Raw genomic sequence first — 20,891 nt, forward strand, 5'->3', positions numbered from 1 at the left:
TAACTGAACTTGTGTTCCACGGATCTGAGCCTGTGACAGTTACTGACCAGGATAAAGTAGACTTGCAAAATACTGCATATACTCTCCCTTTACTGGAAAATCATTTTGTTCATTAGCGTGTGTATCACCGCAAGGGCTCCTAGTAACTCTTCTTGAAATCACTTGATTATAGAATGCTTTCAATATCATTATGGGAAATTGTTAGCCCCTACAAGCAGAGCTTAGAAAAACTAGACCAGAGGATTACTGGTAAGCCCAAGAGAGATTGGCTAGTCTTTTAAATTGATTTGGGTTGATAAACTACCTTGTAGAGGGAGGCCAGAATACCTGGGCTTAGGACTCCAATTCTGAATACTTCTCTTAAAGTTCAGATCCATTTATTTTTTATTTTATTTTATTTTTTTAAGATTTATTTATTTGTTTATTTATTTATACAAGCGCTGGGTACAGTCAGAAGCGCAGGAGGGTGAAAGGATTCACCAGAGCCAGAGCGGGGAATAGAACAGGCAGAGTGACGAAATACACTGCTGAGGGGAGCAGCGGGCAGCAGGAGAGGTCTGCGCACCATGTGGGACCCTTGCCTGGTGGCCGGGGATTGAACCGGCACTGTAGAGGCTGTGGGCAGCTTCACAACCCAGCACTCAACCGCTACGCCACTGGGGAGGCCCCAAGTTCAGATCCATTTAAAAGTTAGTTTTTGTTTTAGGTCTTTGGGAATAAGATGATCATCCCTTCCCTGGATGGAGACCTCTTCCAGTGGGACCGAGACCGTGAGAGTATGGAAACAGTTCCATTTACAGTTGAATCACTTCTTGAATCTTCTTACAAATTTGGAGATGATGTTGTTTTGGTTGGAGGAAAGTCTCTCACCACCTATGGACTCAGTGCTTATAGTGGAAAGGTGAGTGAAAATGTTGAATTTAAGGAGAAATCAGGATAGGTAGGGCTAGAAGAAATAGTTTCTTATACTCTACTGTTAGTGAATTTTCTTATAATTTTCACCCGGGAATATCATTTGTTTTAATAAAAGAAGCATGAACTAGGAAAAGGGCAATATAATTAAGAAAACTAGCTTTGTCAAACATAGTAGAATAAGCAGCAAAGCTAAGGAGCAGCAGGAGAAAGAGAAAGAATAAATATGGCTCGTGTGTGGTTTTTATACATTATTTTGAAATCTTTGCAATATTCCTAAGGGACATATTTTTATTTTTAAGATGAGGAGCCCTCCAAAGATTAATAGTAATCCCAATGATAGAAATAACTGCTACATTTATTTATCTAATAAGAACCAAGAAGAAAGTTTGTGTTTATTTTTTCAAATGAGAAGACCGAGACTTTGAAAGACTCAGAAACTTCCAATCAGATTTCACATGGATCTGTCCTATGATAGTCATACTGTTAGTGACCTTGGCTTTCTCTATTAGTAGCTTGTAGGATATAATCAGGGTCTGCTTCTCACAATCAGTCTTACAATATAAATCCATTATTAGGAATAACTAACATAAAACATTTCTTTTTAGAAAGGACAGAATCTTTAATGCCTTCCTGCCTTGATGTGATTATAATATAGATGATGTGGTATATATGTGTGTGTGTATGTATGTGTGTGTGTATCTATCTATCTATCTATCTATCTATCTATCTATCTATCTATCTATCTATCTATCTATCTATCTATATAATGCGTATGTGTATATATCAGACTAAAGACCCAAACAAGGAAGACTAGGAAAATGGCCTTTTGACCCCTTGAGTTCAGACTTTCATTATACCTAATCTAAGTTAGACCCACAGCACCTTCTTGCTCAGGTAAATGGTGCACAACACCATATATGATTCAGAGTTACAGGTTCACATCTCTTGAGATTTACGTTACCACACCACACCTACCACCAAGGCACTCATTATCATCCATCTGAGAGTATTTCTATTTTAATGAAGATTTGAAGAAGGTACTTTTAAATACTACAGCTAAAAGAAAAGTTCAGATTTTCAGACACCAAATACTTATATGGAAACTCTGAGGTTGAATTTTTTTTTTTTAATTCATCCGGAATTGTGCTAGTGCTGCTGTTCCTAAGGTATTTCAACTGGGTTTCCATTTCTTATATATCCCCTGGAAATCTTCAAAATCAGACTAAAATGATCTAAATCCTTAAAATCATTCTCTGAAACAAATATTCACTGGTACTATTATTATTATTTTTTTTTTTAAAGAATGGATTTTTTTTTTTAAGATTTTTTTTATTTATACACGCACTGGGTACAGTCAGAAGCGTGGGAGGGTGAGAGAATTCACCAGAGACAGAGCGGAGAGCAGAGCAGGCAGACTGACGAAATGCACTGCTGAGGGGAGCACCAGGCTGCAGGAAAGGTCTGCGCGCCATGTGGGACCCTCGCCCGGCAGCCAGGAATTGAACCGGTGCTGCAGAGGCTGCGGGCAGCTTCGCAACCCAGCACTCAACCGCTGCGCCACCTGGGAGGCCCACTGTTACGATTCTTAATAGCTCATTTTAGGAGTTGGTGACCTAGCTGATGTATCTTAATACTAGGGGCACTTTTTTACACCTCTCCTCATCCTTTTATAATGGATAGAGATTTGTTTAATGTCTCTGATCTCCGGTAACTAATATCCCTTACTAGTTTTATATCTGTGTTTGCAGGTGAGGTACATCTGCTCAGCTTTGGGTTGCCGCCAGTGGGATAATGATGAGCTGGAACAGGAAGACACACTGCTTCTGCAGCGCACCCAGAAAACTGTCAGAGCTGTCGGACCTCGTAGCGGCAATGAGAAGTGTGTATTCAGATAATGTTGCTGTTGATACTTAGAAGCACAAAGCCATAATTCTTTGGATTTTTCTTTATGAAAAATTTCTGAACTATGTATTGCCCTAAAAGCATACTGCTCTTAGAAGAAATTTAGACCCTAAGTTTAAAAGGGCTTTACATTCAGAACTGAACTTTCAAAATTTGCTTTAGGATATGGTAACCAGAAGGAATCCCAGAAACTGTCCACTATTAGTTTCGTCCAAGGTTAATGATATTTCTCAAAGCAGGCTCATTGGTCAAAATTCTTGGAATGCAAAAAACTCTCAAGGCAGAGTTCCTGTGCTTTTTATTTCAACTTTGGCCTACAGTTCTCCCTACTATATAGTTTCTTAGTTTGTCTGACTACTCCAATTTAAAAACATTTTAGTCTATTAAAGTACTTTTCTGGCCAAATAACTTTTTGCTTCCTTTTTAAAGTAATGAATTACTTATGTAAGCTTTTAATTTACATATGTGATTACAAAAAATAAGATGAGTGAGTTAGATATGATGTTCCTAAACCACATATTTGACTCTTTAATGCTAATATTTAAGTTTAAACTTGCATATGCAGTAAAAATAATTTTAGATCCCACCTCTTATCTTTTGAAAGTGAACCAGACTTTCAGATTTTGTCTAATCTGATGTAATGTAATTCAGTTCCCTGAAACTTGTAATGTAATGTAATTCAGTTTCCTGAAACTTGTTTTCTTAAACTCAGTTAAGAATGTATTCTTTCTACAGTCTCTGGACAGTGCATGGTGCTTTTCATCAAATGGCAACCTGACTTTCTTTAGCTTGGTGGGATTTTGTTTGTTTCCTTAAGCATTTGACTGAGCTGTGTGCTCAGTTAGGAATAGTCTTGGATCTCAGATCCTTGTTCTTGACATATTTTTAACACAGAATTCTTTAGGTCATTTTATTTCTAAGTGACAAAACTTTATGTATCAACAGTTAAGTGATTTTTCTATATGTTAATTCAGAGGAAACATTATTGCTGATGTTTTGTGGACAAGGACACTGAAACTCAAAAGGTTAAATGACTTGGCAGATCTCAGGCAGTAGAAATCCAAGATTGGAGCTGATGTGGTAGGACCTTCAGGTCTGGTATCCTTGGCCATATTGCTGTTCATGCCGTGTTTTACATATAAATTATAAATTGATACATTCAAATTCATGATTTGCCTTTTATATTGTCTTATTGTGATATATTCATTTTTCTGCACTCGAATAAAATGTACCCAGACTTGGAGGTAAGTCAGACTGCATCCTACCTCACTTTAAGATAAGTTAATGTGCCTTAAATAAATTGTTCTGATTTGGAAATGTGACCATTTGTTAATTTTCTAGAATTTGTCCCTTAGCTGTGTCAGTTCACAACTCTGGGAACAATTGTTTCTAAAAGGTCAGAACAAAAGTCTGCCCTCTTGTGGCATAAATCTGCAGAGTACTTTCTAAAAGTTTGTTTTGAGTTATTTTTTTTCTCGTCACAAAATTTTAGTGTTTGCTTCTTCAGTCTAGAAGAGTTCTTTATTATTTGGTCCTTTTATTTAAAATGTAAAATTCTAAAACACGCCTTTGTAAATTTAAGGTGGAATTTCAGTGTTGGCCACTTTGAACTTCGGTATATTCCAGACATGGAAACTAGAGCCGGATTTATTGAAAGCACCTTAAAACCCAGTGGGAACAAAGAAGAGTCCAAAATTATTTCAGATGTGGAAGAACAGGAAGCTGCCATGATGGATACAGTGATAAAGGTCTCAGTTGCTGATTGGAAAGTTATGGCATTTAATAAGAAGGGAGGACATCTAGAATGGGAATACCAGGTACTTCTAACCACTAAATTTATAAATAGGTTTCTTTCTTTCTCAGTTGGATTGATATTATTGGGTAGAGGGAAATGACTCTCATTTTGAATTCTCAACTTGCTTTCTGTGCTTTAAAAAATGTGGTTTTATACCTATTAGAATGGCTGTTACATAAAAAAAAAAAAGAAGGTAAGCATTGGTGAGAATGTTAATGAACAGTGTAAAACATTATATCTGTGCCTGTTGTTGAGAACATGAATTGGTACAACCACTGTGGAAAATGCTGTTTTCCATGATTTTTTAAAATTAAAAAAATAAAACCACTGTATGATCTAATAATCCATCAACAAAGAGATAGCAGTACCTCTCTGTTCATTGCAATATTATTCACAATAGCTAAGATAAGGAATTAGTCTAAGTGTCCACCAGTGGGTGAATGGTTACAGGAAACATGCTGTGTGTATTATTCACTAAAACATGCTGTGTGTATTATTCAGCCTCTCAAAAGGAAAGCTTGTCATTTACCAAAACACATAGGAACCTGGAGGACATTATGCTAAATGAAATAAACCAAGCCCAGAAAGATGAACTTTGAACCATCTTTTTTACATGAGGAATGTGAAAAAGTTGAACTCATAAAAATAGGGAGTAGAATAATGGTTACCAGAGGCTGGGGGTGGGAGAAGTAAGGAATTGTTTGTCAGAGCGTACAAAGTTTTAGTTATGCAGGATGAAGAAGTTCTAGAGATATAAGGTACAGAATGTTGACTTATGGTTAACAATACTGTAGTACACACTTGAAATTTGCTGAAAGAATAGACCTTTTTTTCCATAGATTTATTGAGATATAACTGGCAAAAACTGTATATTTCAGGTGTCCAGTGTGGTGATTTGATTTACTTACACATGGTGAAATGAGCAAAATAGACCGTAAATGTTCTCACCACGCATAGAAACAGTGTGAGATGATGGATTTGTTAACTAGCTTTGGATTTGTTAACATCACATTGTACCCTGCTAATACATACATTTTATTTGTATATAATATGCTTGGAAAATTAAAATTAAAAAAGAAATATGTGATTTTAAGTAGTATTTTAGGAGTTTAAGCTATGTAAATACTGCTTGAAATTATTTAAAAATCTCTTCTGTTTTTGTTTAGTTTTGTACTCCAATTGCATCTGCCTGGTTGGTTAAGGATGGCAAAGTCATTCCCATCAGTCTTTTTGATGATACCAGTTATACATCTAATGATGGAGTTTTAGAAGATGAAGAAGACATTGTAGAAGCTGCCCGAGGAGCCACAGAGAATAGCGTTTACTTGGGTGGGTAGATGTTCCTACCTATGACAGTACACATGGACATCCAGATTATATTTCTACATTGTTCTTTCTACTCAGTCATGCCCACAGTGGTGTTATTTCACAAATATATTCTTCGTGGGCCTCCCCAGTGGCGCAGCAGTTGAGCGCTGGGTTGCGAAGCTGCCCGCAGCCTCTGCGGCGCCGGTTCGATCCCCGGCTGCTCCCCGGCCACCGGAGGAGGGTCCCACATGGCGCGCAGACCTCTCCTGCCGCCCGCTGCTCCCCTCAGCAGTGTACTTCGGTCCTTCTGCCTGCTCTGCTCCCCGCTCTGGCTCTGGTGAATTCTCTCACCCTCCCGCGCTTCTGACTGTACCCAGTGCATGTATAAACAAAATGAACAAACAAATAAATAAAAATAAAATAAAACATGCCTCTATAAAAAAAAAATATATATATATATTCTTCGACTTGGATTATACTAAAGATTTATACTTTGTGTTTCATTCCTACTAATTTTCCGTTTCTCCAATTCTGAAGCTTTAAATTACTACAGCATATACTTTTGCTCTGCTACCTATATTAGAGAGGCTTAGAAATGTTCTCTTTATAGGACATGATTTTAAATTACTTAAATATCCTCAAAATCTAAATCTATCTATGTTTAATTTTGCATCTATATCTGTTTGCCCTCCCCTTGAAATTACCTTTCTCCTACGCATTTGTACAACTTATTTAGAAAATAAAAGCAAAATTCTGTTGCATTTCTGGGCAATTGAAGATCTATAATATATTTTGAAAGCCTTCTAATCTAATTATTTGAACTAGTTTTGGTGGTCAGATACTTACAAATTTCTCCAAGTTCTTTCACTGTGTTACTCACCCCTCAAGTTAAGTAAAATTTAAGAATTCAAAAGAATAGCATGCCTTATATGTGTAATGATGGTATTTAACAATTAGCATTATCTCTGAAATTATAGATGTTTACATTTCCTCATGGAGAAAGTTATTTAGCCTAAACTGTGTTTCTTTAGAGTGCAGTGACTTATTTAGGAATTTTCCTACTGGAAGATTTTGCCAATCATTTCAGAAATGTGCTATTATTTGGTGAGAAATACAGTGTGAACTTGTGTTTAACTTTTCCCCTGTTTTTTTTGTTAAAAAATCTTCTATCAAATTTGATTGCTTCAGGTGTGAACTCTTTGAAAAGAGCTATGATGCAATATAACTGGAATTAAATTTAGTTTTATTAAATCAAAATCAACCTTTTTTGAAAAGAAATCAAGGTGTTTGATTCTAAACTTAAATAACAATGTTCTGGTTGATTTAGGAATGTACAGAGGGCAGCTGTATCTACAATCATCGGTCAGAATTTCAGAAAAGTTTCCTACAAATCCCAAGGCCTTAGAATCTGTTAATAATGAAAATTCTATTATTCCTTTGCCAACAATCAAATGGAAACCCTTAATTCGTAAGTGAATTATAAACTTTTGTAAAGATTAAGGTGTTCATAAACTTAATCCTGACTGTCTTTATCATAGTTTTAAATACTGCAGAGACTACAACTATTATATACTCTATTTTTTGATAAACTTGGAATATATTTCAAATATTAATGAATTTTAATGATCATTTAGAACATGATTTTATTGAAGGAGCAATTGCTTCTATTGAATACATTAATAAAATGTTTCTCCACATAACTTAGACAAACTCTTACCCTTTCACAACCATGCCTGTCACTTAATGTGTTGATATGAAGAATATTTATGAAAAATCTGGTTATCACATCTTATTCTTTGAGACACTTGAATTTAAGTAATTAAGCCACAAATTTCTTTAGTTGTCTTTCTATATCTTGTGTATGTTTTTTTATCTCGTCATATCGTACTTTAATTTATTTAAGTGACTCACCTTCTGTATAAGACTGCTTTTCAAGGGAGAGAGCCTTGAGCCATTTGTTTGACTTATGTATTTGAACTGACCTGTGTTTGGATATCTGTTGTTTGAATGAATGAAGTACATGCATTTTCATTAAAGTTACCACAGTTAATTTTTACTATTTTGTTTTAGATTCGCCTTCCAGAACTCCTGTCTTAGTCGGATCTGATGAATTTGACAAATGTCTTAGTAATGATAAGTTTTCTCATGAAGAGTACAGTAACGGTGCACTTTCAATCCTGCAGTATCCATATGGTAAGTATGATCACTCTTGGATTGAAATGCTGGGATTTATTTGTTAATTTATTAATTTGAACTTAATAGAATTCAAATGAAAGATAGTCAATTGGATGGTAGAAAATAAAATATGGAAGGCAGTACTGTCGCCCAGGGGTGCAAGCTCCAAGGTCAAATTGCCAAAGTTCAAATCCCAGTTTTGCCACATCCAAGGCTGGGTATACCTAACTGCCCTGTGTTTCGGTGCCTTTATTTATAAATCAAGGGTTGTAAACCTAATATCTATCAGGTTGTTGTGAGATAGATCTATGAGGTCTAAATAGGATAATGCACATATAAGTTAATTAGCATCTTGCTTGGCAAACAGTAAGTGTTCAATAAGCATTATTCATGTTATTAGTTCTCATTTAATTGTCACATATGTGATATAATATTGGCCTGTATAATGAAGAAAATATATTTTTCTCATAAAGCTATATGAAAATGCTATAAAATGAGGTTGTTTTCATTTTGTCCTCTAACAGGGAAAATTAGTAGGAAAGTAATTATTGTAGAATTTAAATTGATAAAAAGCACACGACTTTGAACTAGAAATAGCAGTCTTTGACATAGATGTAGAAGACAAGAAGGGCTGCTTTTTTTTTTAAGATTTATTTATTTATGCATACAGAACTGGGGTACAGGCCAGAGGTGTGGGGGGTGAGAGGAGACAGAGTGGGGAACAGAACAGGCAGATTGACCAAAGTACACTGCTGAGGGTAGCAGCGGGTGAGTCTGGAGAGGCCTGCTGTGCCATGTAAGTAGCTCCCTGGCCAGGGATCAAACTCACTCTGTGTGGCTGCGGATAGCTTCATAGTTTGCGTTTTAATCCCTTGTGCCACCAAGGAGGCCCAAGAAAGACTGCTTTTAAAGACAAACTCATTTTGACAGCCTGAAATGAACCAAAGAACAAGATGGAGATATTTTTCTTTCACCTTTTGAAGAATGATTAATTGTAAAATTGGTATTCTGTTGATGCTAAATGCAAGAGAAGTTTAAAATCCTTGAAGGAAGTTTTAGTGTTATCTAATTCTTTCTTGCATTTAAAGTATTGCGTTATTAATGTAATAAATGGGGCCACTCTGAAGCTGTTTTTCTAGTCTTATTATTCAATATAAAGAAAATTTAAGATGCTTAATGGAATATAGAAAAATATATTTGTGTAGCAAATAAAAAGATAAATGAAACTGAGAAATGTGTTGGAGATGAAACTTTAAGAAAGTAAATTAGTGTTATAGGCATAGGAAAATAGGTAGTTTTGAACAGTTAAAGGTGGATCTACATGGTGGATCTTTTAAAAAAAAAACTTTTAATGTTTGTTTTTTTAAGATAATGGTTACTATCTCCCATACTACAAGAGAGAAAGGAGCAAACGGAGCACCCAGATCACTGTCAGATTTCTCGAAAACCCCAGTTATAATAAGAACATCCGCAAAAAGGATCCAGTTCTCCTCTTACACTGGTGGAAAGAAATAGTTGGAACTATTCTTTTTTGTATTATAGCAACAACTTTTATTGTGCGCAGACTTTTCCATCCTCATCCTCACAGAGTAAGATGTTTTTCAGAATCTAATTTATTTCAGTGTTGGGTGTATAGAAAATATATTGGGTATATGTGGTGGGTGGCAGAAAAATCTTTGCTGCCCATGCCCTCCTTTCCACTTCCTTACCTCCCATTCACTCCTCAACCTACTGCAATCTGGTCTGCACCCGACCATTCCGCTTTCCTTTGACAAGGGAATTATTACGTGTATTATGTGTCCTTTTAATGTTTATATTTTTCTCTGTTTTAAATTTATTTTTCAATGTTATTTTATTGCTTATAATTGTTAGCTCACTTCAATTCAACATTGTTCTGTTAGTAATTTTTTCCCCCCACATTAACAGCAAAGGAAGGAATCTGAAACTCAGTGTCAAACTGAAAGTAAATATGATTCTATAAATGGAGAAGCCAGTGACAGTACCAGCAGTGACATAAAAAATTCTGGATATGTGTCACGGTAAGTCATACTATGTTATAGTTTCTGGCAGCAACTGTTTGAATCAAAAAAGAAATGGTCTCTAAACTAAAATCTTGTTTCTTTCTTTATTTTTAATGTGTGAATATCTAGGTAAATAGAATATAGACTTAGCCCTCAAGTAACTTAAGGTTTTTCAAAGTGATTCGTACCCTAAGGGGGATATAAGTAGGTTGTTACAGCAGTTTAAGCATTTCAACTTCCCAATTAAGTTCTTATTCAGATAATTTAGTTACTGAGGGTCTACAAGGCACTAAACTTGGCATTGGTACTAACTAATAATTATTGTGTCAGAAGAGTGTGATATGGATCTCCAGGTGCAGTTTAATCCTCAATTATTCACTTCTTCTTTATTCTGTCTAGAATAAGAAATAGAAAATTAGGGGGAAATATACCAGTAGAATAGATTATTTTTTAAATCAGAAGAGGAAGGTGGATTACCTAAAACTTAGGCAATACAGATAATTTGAAAGTAAAATAAAAGTTAGTAGTCTGTCAAGTGTACAGATTTTGATGCTTCATGGAACAAGAAAGGGTGTTATGGTTCATTTATCATATTACATGGATTATTGCTCCTTTTCCCATTTGTTTTGATATCTTCTTGGTACAAGGAAAAGATAAAGAACATTACTGCTCAATATGGAAGGTTATGGTTTTATGATAGGAAAGATTGAAAATAACAGCTAAGATATGTGGTAGTTTGTATAATAGTTTGGTTTTCTGTGGACTTAATTGATCAAAGTTGGATTTAACTTAGTCAAGCTTTTGTTTATGGTTAATTTTTATCACTGCTGTTTATCTTACTCTATTATCAAAAACTGAGAATTGGTTGTAGTCAATTTCTTTTATCTATTAGTTTCCCAACACATAATTTACTAGGTGATAACAAATGGGAAGAGTTTTAATACCATTGCTAATGGAGATGCTAATAGGTCAGTGGTTGTGACTTCAGCAGGTGGCGAGAGAGGGACCCAACAATAGCCACCCACTCCTGAGGATCTCTGTTGGTTGTTCACTCACCTTTTACTCTGAATGACTATGTGCAGGACACATTTTTTATTTTGAGGGGAAAAATGAAAATACTGAGCCTATTTTGGAGTTAAAAATCTATGGAGAAAGGTAAATCCTGAATTAAACATAAACATACAAGAAAAAGACCATGAATTAAGTGACTGTTGTGATGATTCAAGATGTCATGAATGGGGTCACATTTTAACTGAACCTTAAGTTATAAGTAAGATTTAGACAGGTATGGTGGCGGGGAATAGAAGTAGCATGTGGTAATTAATATATATTTTTCAGGCTGTTATGAAAAGAATTGGAGTATGTACTGTATAATAGAATTCAATTTAATTTTCTTTAACTTTATTCAATATAAAGAGCACAGCTAGTTGTTCTTAAAATAGGAGCTCTGTGGGCCTCCCTTGTGGCTCAAGGGGTTAAGATGCAACCTATGAAGCTATTTGTAGCCACTGCAGCACAAGTTCAATCCCCGGCCAGGGAGCTACCCACATGGCACAGCAGACCTCTCCTGACTCAGCCGCTGCTCCCCTCAGCAGTGTATTTCAGTACATCTGTCTGTTCTGTTCCCCACTCTGTCTCTGGTGAATCTTCTCATACCCCACACCTCTGGCCTGTACCCCAGTTCTTGTGTGTATAAATAAATCTTAAAAAAAAAAATAGGAGCTCTGTAATGATACCTAATGTTAATTAAGTGCTCTTTATGTTCTAAGCATAGTGTTCCAGAGGATGAGCTCTGGATTCAGTCTTGAGTCAAAGTCCCAACTTTGTAATTTATCAGCTGGGCCCTTAAGCAAGATAATACTTACATGTATGGTCTATAATCATATGTAAGATGTTTCTCTTTCAGAGGATACATTCATTTTCATATGGGTGTTTTCCTTAATAGAGGAAAATAATTCAGTTGGCCCTTTAGAAGAAGGACATGAACTTCATGGGTTTTTGCTGTTGAGGTAGATTTGTACTGAAGTACCTTGGCTAGCTATTTTTAGAGATAAAGATTATTACTCTTCATTCTCTATGAAGGTAATTGGCCCATGGAGAGTTGGATCTGTTGCTTCTCCTTCTTAACTCCACTCTCTAACCAGCTGAGCCAACTAATAAATTAGTATTTATTTATAGTCATAAAGTAATAAACTTAGCCTTATAAGGGGCACCAACAATAATCTAATTCAAATCTACCCCATATGGCTGAAAGAATAACTTCCATATGGCATGTATGCATTTATTCATTTATTAATTCTTGTATTGTTCCACAGATATCTGTTAGGCCTTCTTGCTTGCTGGGTAAGCTCAGGGTCTGGAACTGCAAAGAGAAACAGGAATGCTTTTCTGCATTCAAGGCATCCATAGTTCAGTGGCAGTGGGAAAGAGTAAGCTGCATATACACAACTGCAAAATATAGAGATTGTTTAAATAGTTCAGTAACTACATGCAAATTGCTATGAGAACATTAAGATAGGGGTTTAAGACAGCTTTATGGAGGTGGTAAGAAGAGCAGAAGGAAGAATAGTTTTGTTAAGTACAAAGATAGTCATCCTGTAGAGCAAGCAGTAGAAATCAAGTCCTTAAAGTTGTGAGAAAGCCTGGTGCGAGTTGACTGGAATGTACAGGGCAGAGCAGTGAGGACAGGCCTGTCAGAAGAGGCTGGCTATAGTGTGGAGATCCAGCTGTACTTGACAGGTGGTGAGTTAACTTCAGTCTGAATACCTCCCATGATCAGCATGCTGATTATGAGGCATCACAGCCAATTTCAGACAACTTTGGTTTCTAGGAAGAGTTCTGGCTAAAAAAAGTACTGATTAAATATTCAAAAAATTTTATAGGCATTGACAGAAGATTAAAATACATTATCTAATTAAGCACAAAAGATTAGAGAATTGAGGATAGAATATTCTGGTAGATGATGAAAAGTGCTGGATAGGCCAGGTTAGTGGTACAGTTGCTGTAAGAACAAACGATTCCCCAGTTAAGCAGGAACTTGTTGATTTTTAATCTTTTTTAGGGGAAAAATTAGAATATGCTTGCTACATGTATATAAACAGAAGAATGTTATTAGAATTCAAACTACACTCTTTAAGTTCTATGAGATGTATTGAGTTTATATGAAATAGAACTGATGATTATCATTATAGAATACATGAAATAAGACAGAACTGATGATTATCTAACTACAAAATGTTTGACTTTAAAAATCACCTTTTTTTTTTTTTTTTTAAAGCTATCTAACAGATTTTGAACCAGTTCAGTGCATGGGTCGTGGTGGGTTTGGAGTCGTCTTTGAAGCTAGAAACAAAGTAGATGATTGCAATTATGCTATCAAGAGAATCCGTCTCCCCAACAGGTAATGGATGGTACTTGCAGCAAACTTGGAATTAGTTCTGCCTTATCTAATCTCTTAGGCAACATGTCCTTCTTATCATCTACTCCATAGAGATGATAGACAACATTCTAAGCAACATGCTTTCTGAAAAGTGTCATCTACTTTGGCTACTTTACATATACTTTAAGAATCTGTACTTGTTTTTGATTCCTAACAGTTCAGACTTGCCTGTAGCAAATTATAACAACTTTAGACTTTAATACATACAGTCATTTAAAATAACTTGCATGTATTGTGAAAAATAAGGAAAAGTATTAAAACAAAAACCATCTCTGTGTTCTCTACCCAATAGTTATCCTACTCACATTAGGGTATCTTTCTTTGGATTTTTTTTTTCTGGTCAAAAATTTACCTAATTGATAGGTCAGTTATCAATAAAATACAATATTATTTATTGTATACTTTGTCATATATAATCTTTTTTATATCATTAAGAGTAGTTTATTAAAGTGCTAAAAATACTTTGAATACTGAGTATTTTATAATAGTTTATACTTATGCAATATTTTGTTAACTGTTTCTTATTGTTAAACATTTAATTTTTTAATTTGTTCAATTTAAAAATAACTTTGCATCACCTCTCAAATCTTTTCTTTAAGATCATGTACAAAAATAACTTTGCAATGTTTATCTTTTGTATAAGTTTTTTTGTTAACCACATTTGTTTTCTCAGGATAGATTCCTATTTGTAGCTTAGAATTGAGTGATGATTATGATGATGGGCTTTCAGAGTATCTTCCTTTTCATTTATTGTAGAAAGTCTGTTTAGATTCTTGATTAGCTGTATAGTAATTGCTGAGCTACCATCTAATTGGTAGTTAAATGTTCTGACCAACAGATAGGGACACAGGAGTGGGGTGGGTTGAGGGCTGTGGAACTAATGCTTTTTTTTTTTGGTAGATAATTTTTGAGGATTTTAAATAGTCATGTGCAGGGCATCACAGAGGATATAAGATTTAACAAGGCTTCTCAAGAGCTTAGAGTTGTGTTTGTGTGTGTGTGTGTTCAAATAATAATGTAAGAAAAATTGCGACTTGTGGCTTAGCTTAATAAATAGCTTCTCTTGAAGAAAGTGCAGTCATAGCCAAAGGCATTTCATGAAAACCAGCTGTGTGTGGAGGCAGTGGTACCTGCATTGGGTGATCAAGAGCAGCCGGTCCCTCAGTAGACAAACGTGGAGGGGAGGGATGACCAATGGCCTGTGCAAGGGCAAGTGTCCTGGCATGGATACAGCAGAGAGTTAAGATGGCAGAGTATGGAACAGAAGATGGGGAAGATGGGTTGCAACACCTTAAATGCCAAGCAAAGGAATTTGGATTTTATTCCTTAGACAGGTGGGTCTTTGAACACAAGAATGACCTGATCAATGTGGAGGTGGCTCTGGAGAAAGTATGTACCTCCAGAGAACAAAGGGTGAGAGAAGAATGTTCAATAGATTTTTGGGTTTTGTTTTGTTTTTGATTTTTTAAAGATTTATTTTTATACAAGAACTGGGGTACAGGCCAGAGGCACAGGAGGGTGAGAGGATTCAGCAGAGACAGAGCGGGGAGCAGAACAGGTAGATGGACCGATATACATACACTCTGAGGGGAGCAGCGGGCGAGACAGGAAAGATCTGCCGCGCCATGTGGGACTCTTCCTGGCCAGTTGGGAATTGAACCCTCGCTGCAGAGGCTGCAGACAGCTTCACAGTGTGGTGCTCAACCCGCTGCGCCACGGGGGAGGCCCTCAATAGATTTTTGGATTTTGTTTTTGCAAAAGTTCCGTCCTAAGACACAGTGTAGCAGTAGTGAGGACAGATGAGAAAGGAATGCATGCAAGGGATTCAAGAAGAGGGAACTGATAGGATTTGGTGACAGAATGTGGAGTCCCAGAGGTTGAAGAATTTTAAGAAGTTACCAGAAGTCCCAGAGAGTATATAGGGGGAAAGTGGGAGTGACTGATTTCCTGGGGAGGAAAGAGGATATAACTTAAAATTATGTTGTTTCAGGTGATGGTGAGATTCCTAGAAATTGGAGATTAGCTCCTTCAGAAAGATGTAAAAGCATAAGTTCAAATCTAGATGCTTTTAACTTCCTTGCCTGTGATATTCTGTAGGTGAGGCTTCATTTAAACAAGCAAGCAGCCAAGCGTGCTTTTTGGATTGTAATATGTGCACTGTTGGGCTTGTGGCTCTCCATCTGTCCATCTCCTCCAGCTCAGCACCCATCAGCTACAATGCTGAGCTCTCTATTCTAAACACATCCACTTCCTATGGCTAAGCAAACATTAAACAGTCTTTTTTTTAAGGGTGTGTGGCCTTTTGTTTTTAGTCAGTCAAGAAATCTTCCTTTGGATGAGGCAAAGGTAATGATAGATATGTCTGTAGCACTTAATTCTAGAAGAATAAAAAGTACTGAAATACATGGTTCTGTTTCTTAAATATGAGCGTTACTGTCTGTCATTTTAGAATTATGCCACTAGGCTAACTCCTCTATTTTAGGCTCAGAGAAGAATTTTAGTTTATTATTTTTCGCTATTGGATCTGATTAATTCTTCAGGTCTGAGCAACCTTCAATGTCTTCTTTTTTCACTCTATTTCAGGGAGTTGGCTCGGGAAAAGGTAATGAGAGAAGTTAAAGCCTTAGCCAAGCTTGAACACCCAGGAATTGTTAGATATTTCAATGCTTGGTTGGAAGCACCACCAGAAAAGTGGCAAGAAAAAATGGATGAAATCTGGCTGAAAGATGAAAGGTAACATTGTTAAACATAGAATTTAAAAGCTAGTATTTTCTTTCAGAGTCATTTTTTTTGCTTCTTGAAACAAAATATCATTTCTATAAATTTAGAGATGCTTGTTTCAAAAAGAAAAATAGCAGATTTCTTTTCCCTGTCTTCATGTTTTGGAATCTTCTCTAGCCATTTGTTAAGTGACAGTTGATTTAGTTTTTACAACATGATTTTTTTCCTTTTATCCCCCGAATATGAATTTTATACTTATTAGTGGACAGGGCTCCATGAATTACAGTTCACCAAGGAATTTACAATGGCTTTTCTCAATTAGATAAAATAGTAGATATTTTGTGTCTCCATTTTAACTTTTTACTTGGTTTCTTCATTAACAGTTTACAATTCCTTTTGAAAGTAGTTTTAAATTATTTCCAGTTTAAAATACACAAAGCTAGGCAACTTGAAGATAATTCCCATGTTAAATATTCAATGCTCTAAAAGAGGACAAAGAGTGTAGACTTACTGCCTAAAATTGCCTGGCTCCATGTAAGGGTCCTTGATATTGTGACATTTTCATAGACTCAGCCACGAGCCAAACAGTCAAAGAAGGACCCAGAGAAATGGCCCCTGGTCTCAAGGCCCCATGAGCTGTATGCTGTTTGCATAAAGATCTTGGCTGCCCTGGTGTGTTTATTTCAAGTATAAAATTAAGCTTTCAGATTAAGGTTTTTGAAGGAAGATGGTGCTCTATGTGTCATATAGCATGTTTTAATCTGGGCTGTATGTTGTCACTTGGTAACTTGGCTTTATTGTTGAAGCTTTTAAACCAGAGTTCTGTGTACATCATTTCATCAGCACATAGTCACCCTCTTCCCTTTGCATTTCTGCCACTTGCAGCACAGACTGGCCCATCAGCTCTCCTAGCCCAATGGATGCACCATCTGTTAAAATACGCAGAATGGATCCTTTCTCTACAAAGGAACATATTGAAATCATAGATCCTTCACCACGAAGAAGCAGGTCTTTTTCAGTAGGGATTTCCTGTGGCCAGACAAGTTCATCCGAGAGCCAGTTCTCTCCACTGGAATTTTCAGAAACAGACCACAGAGATGTCAGTGAGTCAGTGGGTGGAGTGTGCAACCTCCCCGACAGCTGCCTCGCGGACTGTGATGTGGAAGATGGGACTCTGGATGGCAATGATGAGGGGCACTCCTTTGAACTTTGTCCCTCTGAAGCCTCTCCTTTTGTAAGGGAGAGAACCTCATCTTCTATAGTATTTGAAGATTCTGGCTGTGATAATGCATCCAGTAAAGAAGAACTTAAAACTAACCGACTGCGTATTGGCAGCCATTATGCTAATAAACTCACTGCTCTCAAGCATTCCACTAGCAAGTCTTCTTCTGAACCAACTTTGTCTATTTCTCCTCCAAGACCAACCACTTTAAGTTTAGATCTCACTAAAAACACTGCAGACAAACTCCAGCCCAGTTCACCGAAGGTCTATCTTTATATTCAGATGCAGCTGTGCAGAAAGGAAAACCTCAAAGACTGGATGAACAGCCGCTGCACCATAGAGGAGCGAGAGAGAAGCGTGTGTCTGCACATTTTCCTGCAGATCGCCGAAGCGGTGGAGTTTCTGCACAGCAAAGGGCTCATGCACAGGGACCTTAAGGTCTGTACCTGTGGCCTATCACCACATCTCAGTCTGCAGCTGGGATTGTGAGCGGTGCTTGTCCTTGTCAGTTTCTCACTGAAGTACCTACCAGTGGAGGAGCAGGGGTCTGGGAAGGTAGCCTGGAGGGGGTTGTGACAGAAATAAGAGGTCTCATGTTTTGAGAGCTTTAGGCAGATCATGCATTCTCCTCTAGAATGTGTTTATGTTCGTCTTACAGTAAAAAGTATTCCCAATCCTAATGAAAAAAAAAAAAAAAAATCTGCCACGAGCAGATATATCCTATTATTCTGTGACTTTGAGTAACCCTGACACAGTTCTCTGAAGGCACCACAGTAGCAGAGTGACAGGAGAGATGTGTTCCTCATTAGCCAGCTCTGAATTTGAGGCATATCTCCACTTTTTGTCCCGAATTCCTGAACTGGTGCTTAGACTTTAGGGGAAGGGGTGAGAAACTGAATGGAGAAAGATGGTCAATGATTAGTTTGCTGCTCTAAAACCTTTGATTCTATTTTTTATATAAGCCATATTGAATATTTTAACTATATGTGCTAAATTGCATAAGCTTCTTATTAAGACGTGCAGTTATTTAATTTCTGGCATCTTCCATGGGCTCACAATAGTCATCAGTAATGAATACATAAATATTTTTCTCATGGAAGTAACAAATCTTTGAGAGAATGCACTAATTTTAAGTATTTTCAGTTTTGTTTTCTGTAACCACAGACTTTTGTTTCAGGTATCAGAGTAGCTATTTGGGGGAGTTATTTTCTTCTTAAATCAACAGGAGGTTTTTAAATCCTTGATTGTATTTTAAGAGTTGGAATAACAAGGACAAGAAATAGAAATAATTTCTGTTACCCAAAGTAACTTTATAGAGTTACATATACTCACCGTGCTTCAGTGATTTGACCCAAACTGATTGCTAGGAATTATTCTGTAAAATTCAGAGATGATTTATTTTGGTCGAAAGTGAGAAGACAAATTCTAGGATGCCAGATAGCCATAATAAAAGTGAGTGCTGGTTATTTGAATGTTGGCAAATGAGTGCTGGTTATTTGAATGTTGGCAAATGTTTGTCAATTGGTGGAAAACAGTTAGCTGATATGTACTTAACACTGTATACTCAAAATGCCAAGTGGAGAGGCAATGTAATTATGTTCCGTAAGAATGGATATTCTTCTGCAGTTTTATAATGTTAGTGAGTTATTGGTGAATATTTGAATGTTTCAATGTTGTGTAAAGATTTCCCCTGTGTTTATCCATGTACCAAAAACATTTCAAGAAGTTCAAGAAGAGAATGAATTTTCCCTGTATTTTTCCCAAAATCCTTTCAAAGATTCCTTTGTAAAGATTTCTAGTGTGTCAGAAAATTACCCCCAAGATTTTAATTTCCAGTTTAAAATCTATGCATCCTGTTACATTCTGGATTAAGTTCAGAGTGCAATGCTACATCTCCTAAGCCCTTTCCCCCTTTACAATTTTGGTCAATTCTTGTCATTAGTGCTCTCCAGCTCCTGATTCTCCCAACTTACTTCTAGTCTTTTCTTCTCACAACCCCAACCATACTGGGCTTTTCTCAGTTTCTTAAAGATTTTCAGTTGTGTCCTTGCAGAACTTAGTATTTCTCCTTCATGATTCTCCTCACACCCCAGCCATTTATCCTCTAGTTTCCATGGGGCAGGAGCTTGTCTGTATATTTACCTGTTAGAGCCTTAGCACATTCTTTATACTCATGTCATTTCATTTTGAATATTCTTTTGTTTGCAACCTAAAGCACTTATACTAAATTAATGACATGGAGATTGAGTGGTTCTTATAACCGAAGCAACCGTGTCCAGGTAAAGCTTTATCTAGGATCAAGTGATGTGCCCTGAACCTGTTTTCTTCCTACCCCCACTTCCCATTTCCTGTTTTCCATTTTCACATTGGTTCCCCTTCACCTATGCAGGTTAGCTGCCAGTGATTCTCAAGGCATTACATGTTTCAAGTCTTTTGCAGGTATTGGGGTAGAGGGTGGGGAGAAAAGTATTTCCCCCATTATTGATCAGAAGTCCCACTTTCTTTCTAATTGATAAGCCAAGGACACATACCCATCCCTCAGCCAGTCTCCTCACCAGAGCATGAGATAATGCTGATGGCTTATCTAACCCCTGGATGCAACATTTGGATAACATTGGATTACACATGAACCAATTGTGGGTTGCTGCACAGTTGGGAAGAACTTCCCCCACAGTCATGAGTAAACTTCTAGTAAAAGCACAGGGGATAGATGCTGGAGAGCAAAACAAAAAAAGGGGGTGATGTCTATTACAGTCCTCAGTAAATAACAGACACCAGAAGATGGGAGAGGGGAGGAAATATGAAATTTAAGGCAGCATGGTTATTATTGTCTAATACCAGGTTATTTGTAGGAGAACAGGGGCTTTTACTATAGATTTTGCTTATATGCACTGACTTCATTGTTTGAAGTCAATATTGTCAATGGTATTTTGGAGTTTGGGAATAAAATGTTATTTGGCAATAATATGAAGCCTGATAAAATTCAACGTCATATCTTAAATGGCTTTCATTTTCCTTATTTAACGGCTATGAATGGTGGTCATGTTAGAGGCTAGCAGGTTCTCAGACAGTATGTTTCATGTCAGGAAATGAGTTTGAGGAGCCCATGAGAAATTTGCTTAGAAATGTCCTATAAACAGTGCATATGCGAGTTTAGAACTTGAGACAGATAATATCTGGGTATGAGAATAGGTAACATGAGTTTGTAAGTTAAAGCTCTTACTCTCTTTGATACAAACCCAAATATCAATCTGTTTCATTCATTCATCAAATACTAGTGATTAGCTCCCACAGCGCAGGAAGTGTCCTAAACTCTGGACCTGTGGCAATGAAACAGAAGTCCTGTTGGTAAGAAGCCAGACTGCCTGGATTTGAATCTCTGCTCCACCAGTT

At 36.7% G+C, this 20,891-nt stretch overlaps 1 protein-coding gene across 2 annotated transcripts in view; it reads left to right on the top strand.

Moving 5' to 3' along the window:
- The window catches only part of EIF2AK3 (eukaryotic translation initiation factor 2 alpha kinase 3), a gene marked incomplete at both ends in the record, with an annotated part of 60,334 nt that overhangs the window by 30,190 nt on the left and 9,253 nt on the right, over positions 1-20,891 (top strand). Inside the window, 11 exons of one of the 2 annotated variants that reach the window (XM_084235122.1) lie at positions 707-905; positions 2,644-2,794; positions 4,400-4,634; positions 5,779-5,941; positions 7,248-7,388; positions 7,991-8,113; positions 9,464-9,684; positions 10,022-10,134; positions 13,394-13,516; positions 16,139-16,288; positions 17,162-17,936. In XM_084235122.1, coding sequence (XP_084091248.1) covers positions 707-905; positions 2,644-2,794; positions 4,400-4,634; positions 5,779-5,941; positions 7,248-7,388; positions 7,991-8,113; positions 9,464-9,684; positions 10,022-10,134; positions 13,394-13,516; positions 16,139-16,288; positions 17,162-17,936 — 2,394 coding nt within the window. The remainder of the gene's footprint in view (positions 1-706; positions 906-2,643; positions 2,795-4,399; positions 4,635-5,778; positions 5,942-7,247; positions 7,389-7,990; positions 8,114-9,463; positions 9,685-10,021; positions 10,135-13,393; positions 13,517-16,138; positions 16,289-17,161; positions 17,937-20,891) is intronic. The other variant, XM_084235123.1, reaches the window with a different exon arrangement.

The sequence above is a fragment of the Talpa europaea genome (assembly GCF_964194135.1).
Source record: "Talpa europaea genome assembly, chromosome: 6".
Classification (NCBI taxonomy): domain Eukaryota; kingdom Metazoa; phylum Chordata; class Mammalia; order Eulipotyphla; family Talpidae; genus Talpa; species Talpa europaea.